Below are 22,121 nucleotides of genomic sequence, written 5' to 3'. Positions count from 1 at the left end.
TTGTTCTTCCCAAGTGTCTGGTCGTAAACAACAATAAAAGATTATAACACCCAAGGGTCTCCTTTTCCCCATGTGTCCGTTGTAAACAATAATAAATGGTTATACCAGACAATGGTCTCTTCTCTTGCTCATCTATCTCCAAACCAGGAGTGGGGGACGGAGGGGGGTGATACTGGGACGCCAGAATCACCGTCGAGCCCTCTTGAGGTGTCGTGGGCTAGTCGACGAAACACTGAGGATGGAAGGTGCCCACTTGAAAACCCCAGAGATGAACCCTACTTAGCTCAGTCCAGACGGTTGTCATGCTGATGCGCTGGGGAGGCCGCACTGTGGTTGATCCCCGGAGCCAGCATCGCAGCCGTTGTGTGTGCTGATGCGCCAGGGGAGGCAAAATAAGCTGATCCCTGGAGCCAGCATTACACTTCAGCCATTAACACCAGACAGAAGGATATCTACATCATCATATGGAAGGAAACGTAAATGGATGGAAACACATATGGATCACATTATTTTACTGTAAAGCTACGTCTTAGTTGGTGCTTATCTTGGCGAGAGCCGAGTTCAAATCAGCATGAAGTTTTAACATCTACTCTCGTGTAATGGAAATCATCATTGTTACATATTAAACCTAGCAGTGATTATACTCACCCACTGCGTCACGATAAACAGCACCGTTCTTTCACAAACTTTTACATATAAACACTAGTGATGGGGACAAAGCCTCACCCGCTTCGACCCGTCTCAAACCATTTAAAGCAAACAGTGTTGTGATTCAAAGGTTCAATTGGTTCGCATGAAGCAATACATCACTTGACACAAACGCCAGCAGTTCTACGGATCCTCTGAAGCTGCAGATGCTCGGGGTATTCAGTCACGCACGCTCACAGAGTAAAATCTTCCTGACAGTGTTGTAGGTGCAGTTTAATTATTGTTAATTATTATAAAAATAAATGTAATGATTATTTGAGATGTTTTCCAGAAATAATTGTTAATAAAATGTGTTTTCAAACCTTTGTCAAAGAAGTCTTGAATTCAATATTATTTCATTGTGATACATCAACAAAATAAATATAATTTATAAATATCAAATTGTTATACTATTGAAAAAAACACCATTACACCTTAAAGCACCATATCTTGTCGATGTTTGTGTTATTACTGTGGGATCCGTGGCAGCTCTATGAGTTTATTATTATTATTATTATTATTATTATTATTATTATTATTATTAATTTATTTCTTAGCAGACGTCCTTATCCAGGGCGACTTACAATCGTAAGCAAATACATTTCAAGTGTTACAGTACAAGTAATACAATAAGAGCAAGATAAATACAATGACTTTGGTTCAAGCAAGTACAAGTGTGACAAAATACAATTCAATAATACAGCAGATAACAGTGACAGTGATAGTTACATCAAGATATGATTAAATACAAAATACTACAGATTAAACACTTGGCAGATTACAGTATTCTGAAGTACAGGATTAAATGCAGTAAAATAGGGGGCAGATAAGAGTGCATTTAAGGAAGGGTGATAGTGTCCCAGGTGAAAAACAGAGGAGTTTTACAGGTGCTGTCTGAAGAGGTGAGTTTAGTGAGATGAAGTAATCAACCTCAATCCAGAGGTCCGGTTTGTGTCCACTAAGTCATATATGTAATAGGCTTTTTTTTTTTTTTTAAATAAAAATATATATGGATGTTTATGTAGAAATCTTTGCATTCAAGTATGTTTTACTGAAATTTAATAAAATAAACATTTTTATTATTTTATGTTTCCAATTATGGGAGACATTATGGGAGACTATATTTGGGGGCTGATTCGTGAAAGTGATTTACAGTATAATCGTAAATCTCGAAAAACTACTCACTTCTAAATCTTTTGTACTCATTTTTGTATTACTTTAGTATAAATACATGTTAATTTGGATTCATATGTTGTTTTTTTTCTGACTTTATGTGAACGAAAAGACACAAATTTGCCCGTTTTCTCATTGGAAATAGGTAAATTTCAAAATATCACTGTCCTGGTCACAAAAGCAAAGTTTGTGGAGCATAATAGCCATTTTCTATACTTTTGAGGCATAAGCAATTAGGAAATAACACTTACTACCCAGGAACAAAAATTGTGTTACATAGTGTAATCTGTAATAATCTAGCCATCATAGAGACACCGATGAGACACTGAACTAATGACCCATTAATGATATTCCTAATACTAGAATGCCTATGAGTTTTGGATTCAACTTCAACTGATTCAACTACGTTAGTGCGGAGCTTCAAATCATTCACGAGGTTCATTGCGGCGTCAAATCATTCACGAGGTTCATTGCTTCATTGAGGCGTCAAATCATACATTGGGTTCACTGCCTCATGAGGCTTCAAATCGCTCACAGGAGCTCATTGATGCCTCGGATCAGTCACATGATTAAGTGATTCACTACTTCAGGAGATTCAAATGACCACTGCTTCATGTGAAGCAAACAAATGACGTAACCCGTTTTGAACCATCTGAAGCAAACAGTGTTCCGCATGAAGCAACACATCACGTGATCTGACTGAACCAGAATCCATACAATGCTTCATTGAAATATAGCCTAGATTACTCCTGGAAGGAAGCATTTATTATTTCTTTCTCTTTTTCCAATTAGTTTATTTAAAAATATCAACAAATACAAGTTTTGCATTTTGTAAAATGTAATTATTATTATTTTTTAAAATCTAAAACAAATTCTCTACACGCACACTTTCTCACAGGAGCACGGATTCGATCCTGAGCTTGACTAGCATGTCTAATTACACGACTTACTAACTTTTTGCGCCACCGGGAAACTGGCTAACAAATGTAATATCAAATATCTTACTTGTTTCAACTCTAATTTCACAGCCGAGTACATCAGGTCAGATATGCCTACCTTTCTAAAGCAACATTATCGTGTTTTCGATTGTACAACAATTTTACATTTCAAGTATGATAATGCGTATGCGTGACTGGCTTTTTTGTTGGGTAATCACGTGTGGTTGATATATAACCAGATAACAGAGAAATTATAAAATGTAACTTAATTTTGTAAGTCACAAATGACACTGACATGGCTCCCGAGTGGCGCATCCAGTAAAAGCACTCGCTAGAGTGCAGGATGCGCTCTATAGCCTGGACGTCGCCGGTACGAGTCCAGGCTATTCCACAGCCGACGGTGGACGGGAGCTCTCAGGGGGCGGCGCTCAATTGGCCGAGCGTCGTCCGGGGGGGGGGAGGGCTAGGTCAGCCAGAGTCTCCTCGGCTCACCAGGCACCAGCGACCCCTGTAGTCTGTGCGGGCGCCTGCGTGCTTGCCTGTAAGCTGCGTTGTCCTCCGACGCTGTAGGTCTGAGGCGGCTGCACGGTGAGTCTCCAGAGTGTAAAGAAGCGGGCGGCTGACGGCACACGCGTCGGAGCACAGTGAGTGTTCATCTGCGCCCCTCCCGAGTCAGCGCAGGGTGGTAGTGGTAAGCTGAGCCTAAAAATAATTTGGGAGAAAATAATAAAACACTAATTAAAAAAATGACACTGACAAAGCTTGTGCTTTACGGTGTCTTTCGTGCCAGGTTTCAGGCAGCCTGTAACTCGTATGTTCAATGACGCGGCTCTACCAACAGATGTCACTATGGAGCTCAGTAAATCTTTTATGAATCAGAGGGTTCAGTGGTTCAAGAGGCTTCACTTTTCCCACCACTAGTCCGTATCATTTCTCCATAGTGATCCTGTTGTTTATTACGCTCCCATTCTCAACAATAAAAGCTGTTTTGTTCATACAGCTGTGAGCTTTTACTGAACCCGTGGCCCAATCCTTTCACAGGTTTATTCAATTAGCTATTTTAACAGCCGGTGCAATCAGTTTGCAATTATCCTTTGTAACACTCAGAAGGGAAATAAACTTTACATTTCAAATTGATCAGAACATTTTGATAAACTGCATCAAAACTCATCAAAGACTTAAAAAAAGACAAATAAACTGTCTTCCATAGTCTGTTATGAATAGGAAATCTAAACACAGAGCGCCCCTATAGGGTGCGAGGTTGCTAAGGGTATGACTGTTCTTAGACTTTGTGGTTTACAGACACACAGTATTTAGAAAATATAAAGAGATGTCAAAACACAGTTTGCAAGCCAGAAGACAAACTAAGAACAAGTAAATGGACAATGAAGATTATAGGAAATTGTTTATCTGTAGTGAAGCGGAGGTAGTGAAAGTTTGGGCTGTATATACTTTTTGCAAACAACACAATTAAAACTCTGCATGCCCCATTAAAACTTGGATTTGCACTTTGCATTTCAGATTGACTATTATTACCAAGAAGCCAGTGATCCCTCCTGCCTGACTGCAACGTGGGTCATCAGCGAGAAGACTTACAAGCACAAGCAAACGACGTGTAGTCGTAGAAGTTTACAACACATATTTCGAGACATAAACAGAATCGTGAAAAACTGTCTGGTTAACATAAGCTTGAAAAATATAACTAATGTTAGTACTACTGTATGTATCACTCTGCTTTACCACGTGTTCAGATTCCAGAACATTAAGAAGATTTTGTATATTTTAATGTTATATTTTACTGTAGCTGTTTGCGTTTCATTGACTGCTTTATGGGCTGGCTGGTCACTGTTCAGTTACTTCTATTTTCTATGATCACTCACGGATCCAATGTGTTACTCACTGTGAATGTAGTTATATAGTTTTTATAACAATACTGCAACGGTTCTTCGCAAACCACTTGTGTTTCGCCTAATGTTTAATAATTCACCTGTACTGCTTGTGGCACATACATTTATCCACATCATTTCTTAGATGAAGTTCGCAATCTGGTGTAGCCTGAGTAAATTTACACGCCCAAATACCAGGGTTATCTTCCTCTGCTGCACCCCTTGTTTGTGTAACAGTATAAAGCTCATAGTTTTGCTTCACATTTTACTCGTCTATGCTCACCCAGACTGCGCTGACATCCTCCTGTTTCCAGCTCCTGCTTCCAAAGTACAGGTTAGAAATCTGTTGGGTTTAACCAAGCTAAACTTTGTAATGTTCATTTTAAAACACGAATAATGAATTGTAATGTGTATAGTACTGCAGACGGGCAGTTCCCTTTGATTTGCAGCTGATTAAAATATGTGATTGTGGGTCTGTGGGTTCAGAAAGGGAGAGGAAAGAGGACTTAGTTTCTTTGTTAAAAAAAATGAATGCATAACAAGTCTCTGTGAATTTAAGCTCCAGGTCTGGTTTGCTGTATTCTGCTACTGCTCTCAGTTCTAACTATTTCCTGTATCTGAACTTGATTTTACTCCCGTATTCACGGTTTTTGTAATTGCTCTTGTTTGAAATCGTTCTTAAACATTTATTGTACTACTTGCTCTTCATGGAATTTACTCTTATTAGCAAATCTTTTTACTGTACGGTTAACTGCTGTTAATCGAAATCGCGCTCAAACGTAATTATTTATTGTATTTCTTATTTAAATGTGCTCCTTTTTACACTAACTTTATTGTATGTAGAACTGCTCTTATCTGTAATGTGATATTGTGTAACAATTGCAAGTCACCCTGGATAAGGGCGTCTGCTAAGAAATAAATACATTATTATTATTATTATTATTATTATTATTATTATTATTATTATTATTAATAATAATAATAATAATAATAATAATAATAATAATAATAATAATAATAATAATAATAACTAGAGTTGTGAGCAACTTTACGGCTTCCAAGCAGTTATCGTGAAATTTAAGCGCATTGGTTATTATAGATGAAGCGTTATCACCACAACTGTGCTAACTGTCTCAATTTTGGCACAAATATTGGAATTATTGGTTAGTATCCTATTCAAATTTTATTTGGATGCACACAAAATTCGAAATACTATGCAGTCATATAGACTTTGAAAGTGATTCATATAAGAGGCTAACATTATTCTAAATTCTATTTGAGTTTGTGTGCGTGTGCGTGTGTCAGTGTGGTGCCCTATTCTTAATTTTGCAATATAAAATACAGTCTACAGCATGTACTGGTTCTTGTATATTTTAATGCCACTATCATTTAATGTACATTCTTAAAGCAATAGAAAGTGATAATAGTGTAACTATTGGCTATATGGGGTGCCTGGCAAATACACAGTTGGGCTTCATTGCCACATATTTAGGATTTGCGATTGTTGTTTTATCATTTTGTCTTAATTTTAACTATCACTGTAGTTATGAAATAAAAAAAATAAAAAAAAAAAAAACATAGACGCCATATCAGTAAAAAGAATAGTGCAGTTTCTTTTTTTTGCCTTCTGTTCAGCCAAAACAACGTTTTTTAAAAAAAAATCTGATTACAGAACATTTCTGTACAGCCCAAGATCACGTTAATTTTTTTTTCAAATTCTTAGTGTGTGTATCAGTATTGCCTGCATGTCCACGAGGTTATTTTAAGTAAACAAACAGCATTACGACTGAGAAGCTGGTCAGCTCGAATTATACTAAAATGTCCTTTTTTGGGGGGGATTCTCCACGAATAACTATGCGATCTTTACAGTTACAACGCAGTTTTATAGAACAAGCGATTCTGAACAGTTTTGTCTATAAATTTCATTACCTAAAATAAGTATTATGCATTTGTTTCAATTGTCTTGTTGTTTAAAAAGTATGGAGCAGTTTTTTTTTGTGGATGCAGCTGCAACAGTTCTTAGTTTACAGTATGTATCTTTGTTTAATGTACTGTGTGTATGTCTAAATTAATATAATCCTTTCCACTGTGATTACTGTGTTTTAAGTTAAATGAGTGTTTTAAGTTACATGAGTTACATTAGTAAAACTGCTCTTGTTAAACACCAGTGAGAAATGGCTGCTTTTAAGAAATATTTTTTCTATAGCTTGCTGACTTTTCCATGTTAACAGCTGTCCCCAGTGGTGGGAATGTGTCATTTCAGGGTGAAATATGCTCAAAACTGGCATGTCACCCATAATGATTGGCTTATGGCGGTCATGTTTGTTGATGTAGGAACTTTTCCTGACTAACTATTATAGAGGACAGCACAAAGATAATGTATACCAAAGATTCACGTCAATCAGCCAAAGGGCTCATGAGGAGTTGTTGTTTAAGCATTTTATGCAAAATCCAACATAGCTGCCACACCATGTGACTGATCCATTCTTCCTTAAGTAGAATCAATCATGGACATGTGCACACTATGTACAACATTTTTCACAGCTGTACTACTTACCATTCATGAGAAGAAGGCTTTTGAATATTGTCCAAAATTTTCATTAAATCTAAGATGGCTGCCACAACATGTGACCAAAGGCAGCCATATTGACCATGACACAACATCCCATAGTCCTCTACATCCGTGTCAAATTTCATGCATTTTGGTGCAGCTGATCAGAAGTTATACGCAGTTTTATAGCCAGTTGCGTATGTTGATGATGTCATGCAGCGTGGACGCCATGATTTTCACAGTAGCAACTTCTCTTGAACAAGCGTATTAGGTGACCATACTGAGATGTTTTATTCCAATTTTTGTTTCAATCAGATAAGCAGTTTCAGAGAAGAAGATGTTTGAATTTTGATGATTTTATATTTTTATGTCATTAATCGATGTGGTTGCCAAACCACATAACCAATCAGCTTCATATTAACAGTTAATCATTGACTATCCCTCAACATGTATAGCAATTTTCAGTAAGCGGTTTCCGATACACAGACGTTTTAACAAATTCTGCAAAATCCAATATGGCTGCTGAACCATGTGACTTGCGCAAAGTTTGGACACCAGTCTGGTTATCTGCACATAGCCACCTACCTACACACCCTTTCATAAGCCTGCAATGAGGTCACGGATGAAATAATAATAATAATAATAATAATAATAATAATAATAATAATAATAACAACTAGAGTTGCAAGCAACTTTACGGCTGCCAAGCAGTTATAGTGAAAATTAAGTGCATTGGTTAGCGCACTATGTACACAATTTTTCACAGCTGTGGTATTTACCGTTCATGAGAAGAAGACTTTTGAAAATTGCTCAATTTTCATTTAATCCAAGATGGCTGCCACACCATGCGACCAAAGTCAACCATATTGACCAAGGCACAACATCCCATAGTCCTCTACATCCGTGTCAAATGTCATGCATTTTGGTGCAGCCGATAAAAAGTTATAGGCAGTTTTATAGCCAGTTGCGTATGTTGATGATGTCATGCATCACATTCGACCTTTAACCCTTTGCAGTCCATTTATTAAGTGAGTGTCAGGCACGTCAGGTCCAATTTATTTTCAAACGCGCAGTTAATTTTAGACGTGCTGTTTAAAAGTATTTTTTTCCACAGTCAAACGGGTTTAAAAGGCCCTGCATATCAACAAAGCACTCACTAGGCATCTCCAGCCCTGCCCAACCCTTTCATTCGCTATAGCTTTCACATATGCTAATAAATAAATAATAATAATCGTACATACCGATCAATCATCTGATCACTCGTTTGATCACCAAACGCCTCAATAATGCGATCTAAGTCATTATTTTATTACTATAACATCTGAAAAAAGCTCTGCAAACGTCCGCGATATTCTCTGAGCCCTGATGCAGTAACAGCCAGCTTGTTTCCTTATGGCCGCCGTTATCTGATGCCAGGGGCAAGTATAACTATTCATGAGATACACCCTTTTTTCGGCTTGTCTCGGCTCCTGTCGCTCCCAGTCAGCCATTGAATGGTTTTCTCGGCTTTTTCCGGAGGAAAAAACGACTAGAAACCAATTTTTTTGAGTTTTTTTGATGCCTTTAACTTGGAAGCCTAATGATAATAAACACAGCAATAAAAATAGGCTTCCCAACCTTTGGCTTGGAAGCCTAATAATAATAACTAGAGTTGCGAGCAACTTTACGGCTTCCAAGCAGTTATCGTGAAATTTAAGCGCATTGATTATTATAGATTTAACGTTATCATCACAACTGTGCTGTGTCAATTTTGGCACAAATATGAGAAGACTTTTGAAAATTGTCCGAAATTCATTAAATCTAAGATCGCTGCCACACCATGTGACAAAATGCTGCCATATTGACCACAGCACAACATCCCATAGTCCTCTAAATCTGTGTCAAATTTCGTGCATTTTGGTGCAGCCGATAAGAAGTTATAGGCAGTTTTATAGCCAGTTGCGTATGTTGATGATGTCATGCATCACGTTTAACCTTTAGGGGAGGTCAGAGGTCATGGGAGATGACATTTTTTTCATAGAGCACATATGACTTCCTGTACTTGTTCCATTATAACTTTGACCCTTTCAACGTAAATTTGAATATGGCCGCCGCGCCATGTGAACAATCGGTTTCAATCTTCAGCGGTTATTACTTTCCAATGGTCCGTGCAATTGTGTTGACATTGAAGAGCATAAGTGCAATGGTGTTCTTGTTATGGGTTGTAAAAGTTTTTTTTTTTACAATTATCAATATGGCCGCCAAACCATGTGACCAAAATGTGTCATTTTCATATCACCAATACTTCATGTGAGTCTCTATGGTCATATAAAGTTTCATGACTGTAGTGTATTGCACCTTGAATTTATGCACGAATGTATGAAAATAGAGACACCGTGAAACGGTTATTTGTACACAGCAGCCATATTTTGTAACAAAAAAGTGTGGATTTTACAAATGGTAGAAAGGACCTGGTCATGAACAATAGCCTAATAATAAACACAGCAATAACAATAGGCTTCCCCAGCGTTTGGCTTGGAAGCCTAATAATAATCCTAACTTAAACAATAGGCTTCCCAGCCTAAGGCTTGGAAGCCTAATAATCCTAACAGAAACAATAGGCTTCCCCAGCCTACGACTTGGAAGCCTAATAATAATAATATTCAGTGAACAGGCTACATTATGTTCAATTCTATTATAAGCCACATATAACTACATATTGTTCCTGCTTTATTGTTTTCATTTTATGTTGCTTTTCAAATGGATAGAATATAAATATATAAGTTATTAAAGAGTGCAGTCTAGAATGGTTCAATGTAAATCAATCTACACAAGATCAATCTGCACCAGATCAATCTGCACCAGATCAAAATGCACCAGATCAATTTACACCAGATCAATCTGCACCAGATCAATCGACACCAGCGATCTCCAACCCTGTTCCTGGCGACCCTCAATCCTGCAGGTTTTCTAGGTGTCTTTACATCATCATTGGCTAAAGATCTGGAACACCTGTTAATCTTGACTAATTAAGCCAATAATTGGTGCAATTAAGTAATTTTGAGCTTGGTTGAAACGAAAACCAGAAGACCCCGTAGCTCTCCAGCACCAGGGTTGGAGACCCTTGATCTACAACAGTGGTTCCCAACCCTGGTCCTGGAGGACCCCCTACCCTGCTGGTTTTTGTTCCAACCGAGCTTACATTTACATATAGTTTGCCTAATCAGAGCATTTTAATTATTTTAAACAGTTGAGGTTCCAAGTTAAGCATAAAATTGTTTAGGGAACTTTAATTCACCAACCTTTTATAAGTTACATGATTTAAAAAGACCAATTTAAACAAATTATTACTTAAATTAAGGGTTCAATTAAGTAATTGAGCGCTCATTGGAACAAAAACCAGGAGAGTAGGTGGTCCTCCAGGACCAGGGTTGGGAAGCACTGATCTACAACATTCAATGCCAGGGTTTAAATAAACTCAGAAAAACACCTGGTTTCAAGAAATGCTAATTACCACAGGCACTGAAAAGAAGTTCAACTTTAACCTGGACTCAGGATTTTGATTCCTATTTGGACACAGGGTCAGCTTTTAACCTTTGAACGTTTAGCATCCAGATCTGGACTGAATATTTTACAGGTTAACCCACCTTAACTGGGACTGCAGCTGCAGCGCTATGTAAGGGACCCGTTCACAGAACTGCAGCTCACAGTTGTTTTTTTTTTATTTATTTTTTTATTCATAAATAATGCATGTGTTATTTAAACACAATACAACTCGGCTACGACACCTCTTATTGATAGATAACACCGTGTAACAATTTTTTTTTTTTCCTGGGTAGTAAGTGTTATTTCCTAATTGCTTATGCCTCAGAAGTATAGAAAATGGCTATTATTCCCCAGAAACTTTGCTTTTGTGACCAGGACAGTGATATTTTGAAATTTACCTGTTTTCCAGAACATTCCAGATAGATTCAGTGCTGAGTGAACTTGGAGTAACTTCTAGAACTTTCTAGAACTTTCCAGTAATATAAATAGTAGTATAAATACAGGGGCCTTAAGCCCACCAGTTCAGTTTAGTTCCAGCTGCCTAAGTGGATACATATCTGCATTTTTCTGAGATGGCATCAAGAGGCTGCCAGCATCCGGCAGACGCATTTTGCTATGTCTGTGGCCAGTTTATCAAGACAAGAGCGAAAAAGTACTCCGTGGAAGCATCTGCTAAGATGTGTGAGGCCTACAAGGCATATTTCGGCATGCCTGTCGGAGATCAAGACAAACCCTGGGCACCTCATTTCACCTGCGAGCACTGCAAAAAAACTCTGGAAGGTAAGATGGACAATTGTTGCTCGGAATTTTATGTTATAAAATTTGTTAACATTTTTAAAATTGTAAAAGTTTTTAATTTTAAAATGTTTTACAATTTTCAATGTTATTGAAAAAATATATCATATATGAAAAATGTTGCAAGAATCTCTTACACATTAGTCATGGGTGAAATAAATGTATTTTTGTAGGATGGTACAGAGGGAAAAAGAGAGCCATGAAGTTCGCTATCCCAAGAATTTGGCGGGAACCCACTGACCACTCAAGCAACTGCTACTTCTGCATGGTGGACCCTTCCAAACGTCGGACTGGCAAGAATGCACCTGCTATCATGTATCCGGACCTTCCTTCATCCATCGCCCCGGTGCCACACTGCCATGAGCTCCCTGTACCCACTCCTCCAGAGAGAGAGCAGCCGTCTTTAGAAGAGAGCAGCAAGTCAGAGAGCGAGGAAGACGTTGTAGATCCAGATGACAATTTCAGAGGTGGAGCTGAGGAGAGAAACCCATACTACCCCAACCAAAAAGACCTCAACGACTTGATTAGAGATCTTGGTCTCACCAAGTCCAATGCCGAGCTTTTGACGTCTAGGCTAAAGCAGTGGAACTTGTTGGATGAAAGTGTGCAAGTCGCAGATCAGAGGAAGCGTCACCAACCTTTTTCCAGCTTCTTCACCCGTCAAGATGGGCTCTGCTTCTGCCACAATGTGACCAGTCTGTTCGAGGCCATCGGAATCGCCTGTAACCAGAATGAGTGGCGCCTCTTCATTGACAGCTCATCCAGGAGCCTCAAAGCCGTGCTGCTCCATAATGGTAACAAGTACCTGTCTCTTCCCCTGGCTCACTCGGTGCACCTCAAAGAGGATTACAACTGCATCAAGACCTTGCTGGACGCCTTGAAGTATGATGAGTATGGCTGGGAGGTCATAGGAGACTTCAAAATGGTGGCATTCCTGATGGGTCTCTAAGGCGGTTTTACCAAGTTCCCCTGCTATCTTTGCCTTTGGGACAGCAGGGACACCAAGGCGCACTACCACAGGCGGGACTGGCCACAGCGGATCGAGTTCTCTGTGGGGAGGAACAACGTCAAGTGGGAGCCACTGGTGGACCCCTGGAAGGTGCTGATGCCACCACTGCACATCAAATTGGGCCTTATGAAACAATTTGTCAGAGCTCTAGATAAGGAGTCGGCAGCCTTCAAGTACCTTCAAGACTTCATCCCTAAGCTGTCTGAGGCAAAGGTCAAAGCCGGTGTCTTCGTCGGACCACAGATAAAGAAGATCCTGGAGTGCAATGAATTCCCCAAGAAGCTCACTAGTAAGGAGAAAGCGGCTTGGAACAGCTTTGTCACAGTGGTTCGGGGCTTCCTGGGCAATCACAAGGCCGAAAACTATGTGGAGCTGGTTGAGACTCTGGTGAAGAACTACGGCACAATGGGCTGTAGGATGTCCCTCAAAGTCCATATCCTTGATGCTCATCTTGATAAATTCAAGGAGAACATGGGAGCGTACTCGGAGGAGCAAGGCGAGCGCTTCCACCAGGATATACTGGACTTTGAACGCCACTACCAAGGACAGTATAACGAGAACATGATGGGAGACTACATTTGGGGGCTGATTCATGAAAGTGATTTACAGTATAATCATAAATCTCGAAAAACTACTCACTTCTTTTGTAGTCATTTTTGTGTTACTTTAGTATAAATACATGTTAATTTGGATTCATATGTTGTTTTTTTCTGACTTTATGTGAACGAAAAGACACAAATTCGCCTGTTTTCTCATTGGAAATAGGTAAATTTCAATATATCACTGTCCTGGTCACAAAAGCAAAGTTTGTGGGGAATAATAGCCATTCTCTATACTTTTGAGGCATAAGCTATTAGGAAATAACACTTACTACCCAAGAACAAAAATTGTGTTACATAGTGTAAGAGAAGTGGGACCCCAAGGGTGAATTGCAATGAACTAGTTACTTGCATCATTTTGGTATTAAATTCGGGTCTGGTTCAACCCCTGATAAACCATTAAAGTTGTCTAAATTAACTCCTATTCCAACGTACCAAACAATTTAACCAATTAATTGGTTTAGCAAGATCCATTCTGTGATTTATTTTAGACACATTTTAAACCAACTTTATTTAAAGACTAATGCCGCAAATGAACCTTTCCTTGCTAATTCATCGAGACAATAAGGACGTTGTATTTTGTAATATTGAATATCTGTATGAAACCTAAAATACAATTTAATATAGCGTTTAAATTACTATATTGTACCTTTTAAAGCAGTTTAGCAGCAATGTCTGGAAAACGAGTGGGGAACTAGATCACCAAACAAAATAATGCATCAGGGATCATTTAGTATTGGGAGATAGAAGTTCATGAGACACTGCTGCACAGGGCAGAGGCTTGGAAGAACATGATATACCGTTTCAGTACCATCCATGATAATGTAACAACGCGCACACGATGATATATTGGATCCGTGATTAAATCCTGTTTAAATATAGTTCTTCAATACGTTTCACATATTGTACCTATTTTATTCTTAGTATTAATATATTGAAATATACAATTGATCTGTTCCAGTAAAAACAAACATTCTATATAATTCAACAAGTGTGTCCTGTGCTGTGCTTTCTGGCCTGGCCAGTGTGATCGACTGTGCTGCTTGCTCATGTTATCCTCTAAAGATGCATTGTAGCATGCATACATTCCATTGGCATCATAAAAAACATTTTAGATACTAAAATGTGTATTTTTTGTTTGGTTGTAAATACACAGCATGTATAAAATTAGTAAGTTGTTAGTTTGCAACGCTAAATGCCTCATTGATGACTGTTGCTATTTATAACCATTAGACAGATCAACAGAACGCTTGGAGAACATACGACTATTTAGATACCTATTATTTCATTTACCTTATTAGTTTTAATGCACTGTGGTATAACATTTGTTAGATGGGCTACATTTGTTATATTTGTTACACTGTTGCTCTCAATTGTATTCCTTGCATAATTTTCAGTTGAATACAGGTATGCAATATGGGCTTATAATATTTTTTAAAAAGCTGTTTTTTTTCTTTTTTTAAAACCTTTAATATTTTATATCAGCACTAAAGTTTATGAAGACGGGTGTGCTGGCAAAACAAACTGAGTCAAAATACAAATACAGTGGCTCTCAAAAGTATTCACCCCCCTTGGACTTTTCCACATTTTATTGTGTTACAACATGGAATCAAAATGGATTTAATTAGGATTTTCTGCCACTGAACAACACAAAAAAGTCCATAATGTCAAAGTGAAAAATAAAATCTACAAATTGTTCTAAATTAATTACTGTCACAGGGTGGCTTTGTGAATGACGTCAGACCAGAAAGGAATACACAGAGAGACAGTGGTGATGAGTGAAACTGAGTCGTGGCAGCGCTCAGTGTTTAATAAACAAATAAATAAAAAAGGTTGAACAAAACAAAACACAGGACACGGCACTTTAAGCCAAAATAAATAGACGAACAAAATGATAAAACAGTAAACAGACAAACAAACACAGCGAGTTTAAACAACTATTTACATTTTCTTTTCTCCTCTCCACACCCGTTCTCCACTCACCGAACACACAACCCCGAGTGAGTGCTTTGTGCATCTAAATATACTGTTGTGCTGGGATTCAATTACAAATTAATTATTCACTTGAATCCCAGCATGTTTATTAATTATGTGCAACCTCGTGCTCACATATTAAAAACTTTAAATGCACGTGAAGTGCCATTCCCGTGCCTAAATACAATTATACATTTTAAATAACTTGTGCTGCACACACCCATTTATATCCCATGCAGCCACATCTATACACCAACATTAACACACGCAACATACAACATATAACACACAAATGCACACAGGGGCGGGGCACATTGCCACAATTACACATATAAAACAGGAAATAATTGATTGCATAAGTATTCACCCCCTTTGCTAAATAAGCTCTGGTGCAACCAATTGTCTTTAGAAGTCACATAATTAGTTGAATGGAGTGTGTGGTGACATCACGGACCAGGAAGTAACAGAAACAATGAATGGATGGTGCTGAAGCTGAACGCAACGGCGCTCAGCGTTTTATTAAATAAATAAACCACAAGATTTAAACAGAACAAAACACAAAACAAAAAGGCACATTGGCCAAACAAATAGAAATAAACAAATAAGCGTGCTGGTTTTACCACCAACACGATACTTTGCAGTTGTTTTTAAAATGTAGTTTCTCTCTCCCCGTACTCTCCTCTGTACACTCTTCTCCGAGCACAGACAGCTGCAGGTTCTTATATTCTGGCTGAGGGGTTAACTAGCTGTTAATTATCTTATTACCCCTCAGCCACAGTCTGCATGAGTTAAGTAAGGATGCGTGACTGTAAGCTAGTTAAATAATCAGTAGCTGATCAGCCACGCATCCTCAGAGTTTTTAAAATATAAATACAATAACAAATAAGTGGGGCTTTTATCCGCACCGCAAACAATAATACAAATAATAATAAACAGTGCACCATACAGATCTGGAAGTAAAGAAAATAAATAAATAAATAGTGTGAAAAAAATGGAAGATCTGGTAAGAGCTCTGATGCAAGCTTCAGCTGCCCAAGACAGAAGGCTCCAAGAGCAGCTGACGGCTCAACAAGCTCTCAGGAGCAGATAGATGCACAAGAAAGGAGGCATCAAGAACAACAAGCAGTTACTCAACAGCTGATGGCTGAGCTGGTAAAAGAAAGAGAGGCACGGGTGGAGATGGAGCAGCGAATTTCCACAATAGGGGCTACCAGGTCAGTGACTTACCCCATAAGACCTAGTCATCTCTTGTCCAAGATGACCCCGCAAGATGATGTGGAGGCGTATCTGCGGGCATTCGAGAGAATTGCCGCCCGAGAGAACTGGCCTAAAACAGTTGGCTGGAAGTCTGGCCCCCTTTTTGATTGGTGACGCTCAAAAAGAAGCTCTTTTCTATCAACATATCTGAATCAACAGAGAGGAGCAGCAACTGGCTGTGGTTGAGACGGAAAGATTCTGGTTGGGGATCTCAAGCACAATAGAAAGAAAGAAACACTGATGTACGGGTAAGTATGCTGGGTTGAATTGAGTGGGGGATGGAGGGGGGTGATGCTGGGACGCCAGAATCACCATCGAGCCCTCTTGAGGTATTGTGGTCTACTCGATGAAACAGAGGATGGAAGGTGCCCACGTGAAGACCCCAGAGATGTACCCTACTTAGCTCAATCCAGACAGTTGTCATGCTGATGCGCTGGGGAGACCGCACTGTGGTTGATCCCCGGAGCCAGCATCACAGCTGTTGTGTGTGCTGATACGCTAGGGAGGCAAAATGAGCTGATCCCTGGAGCCAGCATTACACTTCAGCCATCAACACCTGACAGAAGGATATCTACACCATCATATAGAAGGAAACACAAAAGGATGGAGACACAGATGGATCACATTAGTTTACTGTAAAGCTACGTCTTAGTTGGTGCTTATCTTGGCGAGAGCCAAGTTCAAATCAGCATGAAGTTTTAACATCTACTCTCATGTAATGGAAATCATAATATATAAGTGTGATGGGGTGCCAGCTCGTTCCTATAATTTGTGTTTGTTTATTGTTATTTTTACTGTTGTTTTTCTTAGAATTCTTGTTTGTTTTGGTTTGGCAGGGAGGGGGTTAAATTCCTCCCTGTAAAATACATGTGAGAATGTGGCTGGAGCCTTAAGTGTTTAATTGTTAATTATTAGTTAATTGGGCTCCAGCCACAGACTATAAAAGGCAGGTGAAACCCTTTGTGTAGGTTTTTTTTTTTTTTTTTTTTTTGGGGTGAGTTTGTTTGTTGTTGTGCTGTGCTGTTTAGTTTTTAAGAAAGAAACTGTAGTGAAGCCTACATTTCTGTATTTTGTTTAAACCTTTTGTTTGGGCCCTTTTGCCTATTTATTTGACTATTTTTTGTTTACTAAAGATCATTATTTTGCCCCTTCCACTGTCTCTGAGCCTCAAACCTCTGTCATCCTGCCACAATAAGCTAATAAATTTGCATTTGTTTGAATTTTAGTACAAGTGATACAGCGTGAAGATGGCAGTGTCAGCAGCTATAGCTGGAGCGTCGTTGCTAGGAGTAACAGCAGAGCAAATCTCCAGAAATATACAGACAAACAGAAATGTTACTATTTCAATTCAAAACCACTGTGATTTCTCTCTAACAAACCCAAGGTAAGTGATCATAATCCTACTTTTTGTTGACACCGAAGGCTGTTTGGTATTTTTTTTTTAAATTTCACTGAATTATTTTTTATGTGAATACAGAATTTTAAAAAAGCTGTTCTGCAGGGAAGCCAAATGGATTTTTTTGTCATTATCAGTCCTATATTTACACAGAATAAATAACATTGCCTGCTTTGAAAATGAAGACCATCTATTCTTGGTAATGCATTCATTTGATACACAGTGGGATATATGCATGGAATCTTTAGAATGTAACAACTCTTGCTCAGAAGTACACAAAAATGATACAAAACCAAACCCTAACAAACCAAAAAAACAACATTAAACCTATAGTATAGCTGCACTGTAAGCTTTTGCTTAAGAAGTTCTGTTAGAAACTAGGAAAAACAGGGTTCCTCTCTGTTAGAACTTAAGAACATGCATGAGTGAGAGGAAGCTATTCAGCACATATACAGACATCCAGTTCCTAGTAGCTGATAGATATCAAAACTTTGTCGAATTGGGTCTTGAAGGATCCAAGTGATCCAGCATCAACAACATGACCACTGGTACAGGGAACCTGGATTCTGAGCTGCACTTAAAAGTATTAGTTAGTGTATAACTTTGTCAACTCCTTTTAAGATTTTACAGACTTCTCCCCATCTTCTAATTCTTCTTTGTTCCAGGCTATATAGATTGAGTTCTTTCAGCCTTTTATCAAGGCTCATTCCTCTAAGCCATGATGCGATTAGTCTGCTTCTCTTCATTGGACTCTATCCAGTGCCACAGTGTCCCTCTGGTACTGTTTTGACCACAACTGGACACAGTCCTCTAAGTGAAAGCTCACTAGTGCATTATACAACCAAATCATAACCTCCTTTGAGTTAGTCATTAGTCACATTTTGTAAAGCTGTCATCTACAATAATATCCATGTAGATGAAATCTAAAGACTTCAGCCTTTCGAGTGATGTATTGGATTAGCAAATAACTGAATTTATAATGATGTGGGAGCACACAAAGTTATACACCTGTATTAATTTCCTCTATTTCCAGCATGCTATGTACACAGGTACCATTTTTATAGGACTATTAAAGCACTTTGCATTTTATTTCATCACAATCAGGCCCATATAGTAGATTTAATTCAATCCTGCTAGATTAGCCAGCTGCAGTTTCATTTTTATTGCATTATTTAAAATAAATATGCTATATATTGAGACACATACATGTACTGCAACACAAAGACTGGGTTCCCTTAGACATGGCTGTATTGGGCTCTGCATTGCTTCAGGCTCTCAGGCTCCTGCGTGATTTGATAGGATGATAAGAAAACTATGAATCTACAAACCAATCCTGAATCGTTCTGTCCATCTATCTAATAGAATTGTGGATTGCATCTATCACCAGGTCCTACAGCACTTCATCAGTCAGTTCTCTATTAAACCTGGAATCGAATTGCCCACCAGTATCTATGTTACGGGTAGGCATTGCTGGAACATACCTTAGAAATGTTGTTACAGTTTAGCCCAATCTAATCTAATCAGTCATATTTAATACAAGCTCACTCACAGTAACAAGACAGTTAATATTTGTAGTCAATGGTACCCATAATATTCCAGCTGCTTTATGCATGGACTACATTGCTTAAATAAAAATAAAAAAGTGCCAGTTATGACAAATTAAAGTTCAAAAACAAGGAAACATCAGGTAACTAATAGACATCCAGCAAATCCAATCATTGCTTGTATCTTTGCTGGCACAGTGAGGACAGAAGTGTGCAGTTACTGTAAACAGCTTGGCCCATTCTTCCTGCCCATTCAGAAATGACTGTTACAGAATGTACCTTTGTTAGGAGCTCAGGGTTCTCCAGTAAACAGGGACAGGTACACAGGTACTCTAGCAGTACAGATCTTGGCTTGCTAGATACAGTTCCCTCGTATGATCATTGTAATGCTGTTCCCTTTTTTCATCAGGATTTACACTTTCAGTGGATATAACGTAGATCCTCCTCAGCCAACCATCAAAGAAAAAACCACAGCCGTGTGTTCCTTCAGCAAAACCAGTGATACAGCATGTGGAAGTGTGGGTGTCTTAACCTACGATGTCATCAAGAACAATGATCCTGTCGAATGCATTGCCATGATGTTTTCTGTACCATATGATTACAATTTGTACGAAAACTGGTTCGCTATAGGGGCCATTAGTGTAGGAACGTCCTGTGATCATGCCTTATACAATCGAATGTATCACGAGGGGGAGAAAGGTTTCATCAGAAAACAAGCAACAGCTGGGCTCATAGAGTTTACTGGGGAAGCTGTTGTAATAAAAGCCACAATGTCTCCCGCCGGCAGGTCAATAATGAAGGTTGAAGTGTGGAACAAATGTACATGTGATTGAGACATACTGTACTTGCTTTTCAATGCCCTGATATTTGCATGCATGAAATCATTCTTCTCACCTATTGCAAAAAAAGTCATATAGTGAGCACTAGATGCATTTTACTTTTTATACTGTATAAAAGCATTTTCAACATGTATAACAAACTATGGATTGTGTTGATGCTGTTGATATAAATGAACACTGTACTGTATGTACACTTCTAACCTGTATGTTTACTTTTAGCCTGTATGTACACTTATAACCTGTCCTTTATTGGACAACTTGAGGTGAGGTGGTATGTGTTTCTTTAGTAAACTCAGTAAAAGGCATTTTTCTTCCAAAGAGATAAACTTACTAAAATAACAAATGTACAATGCATATTAATTTGCTACTTAGCTGCTAAGACTATTTTCATGCAGTTCTTAGTTATTAAAGCTTGTATTAATAAAGCAATGTGTTTGTTTCATTGTTTCATATCTTTGGAGACAACTTCTAAAAGTGTGTGTGGGGGGGGGAGTTAACTGTGTATAAAATAAGTCACCTTGTGAAGTTGTGTTCTCTATCATTTATAAATGGAGAGGTTGAGTAAACTTGAGGGTGGTTCCACTGGTTTAAATTCTCGAAAGCTAGATCTCCAATTCCATATGTGGACAATGTGCTTCTTTAAAACATGAAGAATCCATTGTGCATGTTGAAGTATCTGTAGCAGCTGGTATAGAGCTGCATTCTGTATCAATATAATAAATACACAAATCAATGGGGCAGTGTGAGGAGCTCAGGGCTGATCCTAAATACACATATCAATGGGGCAATGTGAGGAGCTCAGGGCTCATCCTAAATACGCAAATCAATGGGGTGGTGTGAGGAGCTCAGGACCGATCAGAAGTACACAAATCAATGGGTCAGTGTGAGGAGCTCAGGGCTGATCCTGTATAGATGTATTTGCTCAGCAAGTCCATCTGAATGAAAGGAATGGACAGCAGATTGTTCATCATGAGTTAAAGCAGCTGTGATCACATTCACTGACAGACAGGATTATGGCAAGCCTAATTATCATTTTGAGATCTCAAATTGCATTTTAAGATATCTTGAAAAATTTAGAGATATCTGTAAAACATTTCCAGATATCTTAAATTGAATTCCAGACATCTTTAATTGTGCAGTTTTTAAGATATCTAAAATTAATTTAAAGATATCTGTAAATCAATTTGAGATCTAAACATAAAAAAGATATCTCAAATTGATTTACAGATATATTTAAATACTATGGAAACCCTGTGGATTGTGCTAGCATGGCATGCCAAACTGTCATTTAGAGATATCTTAAAATTAGGGTTTTAAAGATATCTCTAAATCATATGAAGATATCTTCAAATAACTTCCTGTTCATTTAGAGATATCTTTAAATCATTTAGAGATATCTCTAAATAACTTCCTGTTCATTTGAAGATATCTTTAAATAAACAGGAAGTCCATTGAAAAAATAGAGCATTTTCACAGGAAGTCATTTCCAGATATCTCAAAATAGCTTCGTGTTCATTTGAATATATCTTCAAATTATTTAGAGATATCTCTAAATGAACAGGAAGTTATTTGAAGATATCTTAAAATTTACAGATATCTTTAAAACCCTCATTTTAAGATATCTTTAAATAACTTCCTGTTCATTTAGAGATATGTGCAAAACATTTAGCGATATCTTCAAATAGCTTCCTGTTCATTTAGAGATATCTCTAAATCATTTAGAGATATCTCTAAATATCTTCCTGTTCATTTGAAGATATCTTTAAATAGACAGGAAGTCCATTGAAAACATAGAGCATTTTCACAGGAAGTTATTTCCAGATATCTCGAAATAGCTTACTGTTCATTTGAAGATATCTTCAAATGATTTAGAGATATCTCTAAATGAACAGGAAGTTATTTGAAGATATCTTTAAATGATTTAGAGATATCTTTAAATGAACAGGAC

At 38.1% G+C, this 22,121-nt stretch overlaps 1 protein-coding gene and 1 long non-coding RNA gene across 2 annotated transcripts in view; one reads left to right on the top strand and one right to left on the bottom strand.

Annotated features, from left to right (window-relative positions):
• Positions 1–1,254: 1,254 nt before the first annotated feature.
• LOC117968432 (uncharacterized) overlaps positions 1,255–22,121 on the bottom strand; it is a 43,599-nt gene continuing 22,732 nt past the window's right edge. Inside the window, exon 3 of the long non-coding RNA XR_004662295.2 lies at positions 1,255–3,500. This is a non-coding gene — a long non-coding RNA (uncharacterized LOC117968432). The remainder of the gene's footprint in view (positions 3,501–22,121) is intronic.
• Positions 4,936–20,598, top strand: LOC117395541 (DELTA-stichotoxin-Hcr4a-like). The gene is made up of 3 exons (XM_033994520.2): positions 4,936–5,018; positions 17,621–17,778; positions 19,744–20,598. Exons 2-3 carry the CDS (start codon positions 17,642–17,644, stop codon positions 20,165–20,167), a joined length of 561 nt encoding a protein of 186 aa, XP_033850411.1. The 5' UTR covers positions 4,936–5,018; positions 17,621–17,641; the 3' UTR covers positions 20,168–20,598.

Source organism: Acipenser ruthenus, chromosome 35, assembly GCF_902713425.1.
Source record: "Acipenser ruthenus chromosome 35, fAciRut3.2 maternal haplotype, whole genome shotgun sequence".
Classification (NCBI taxonomy): Eukaryota; Metazoa; Chordata; class Actinopteri; order Acipenseriformes; family Acipenseridae; genus Acipenser; species Acipenser ruthenus.
Note: the sequence above shows the minus strand (reverse complement) of the source record. Positions and strands in the feature narration are given on the sequence as shown.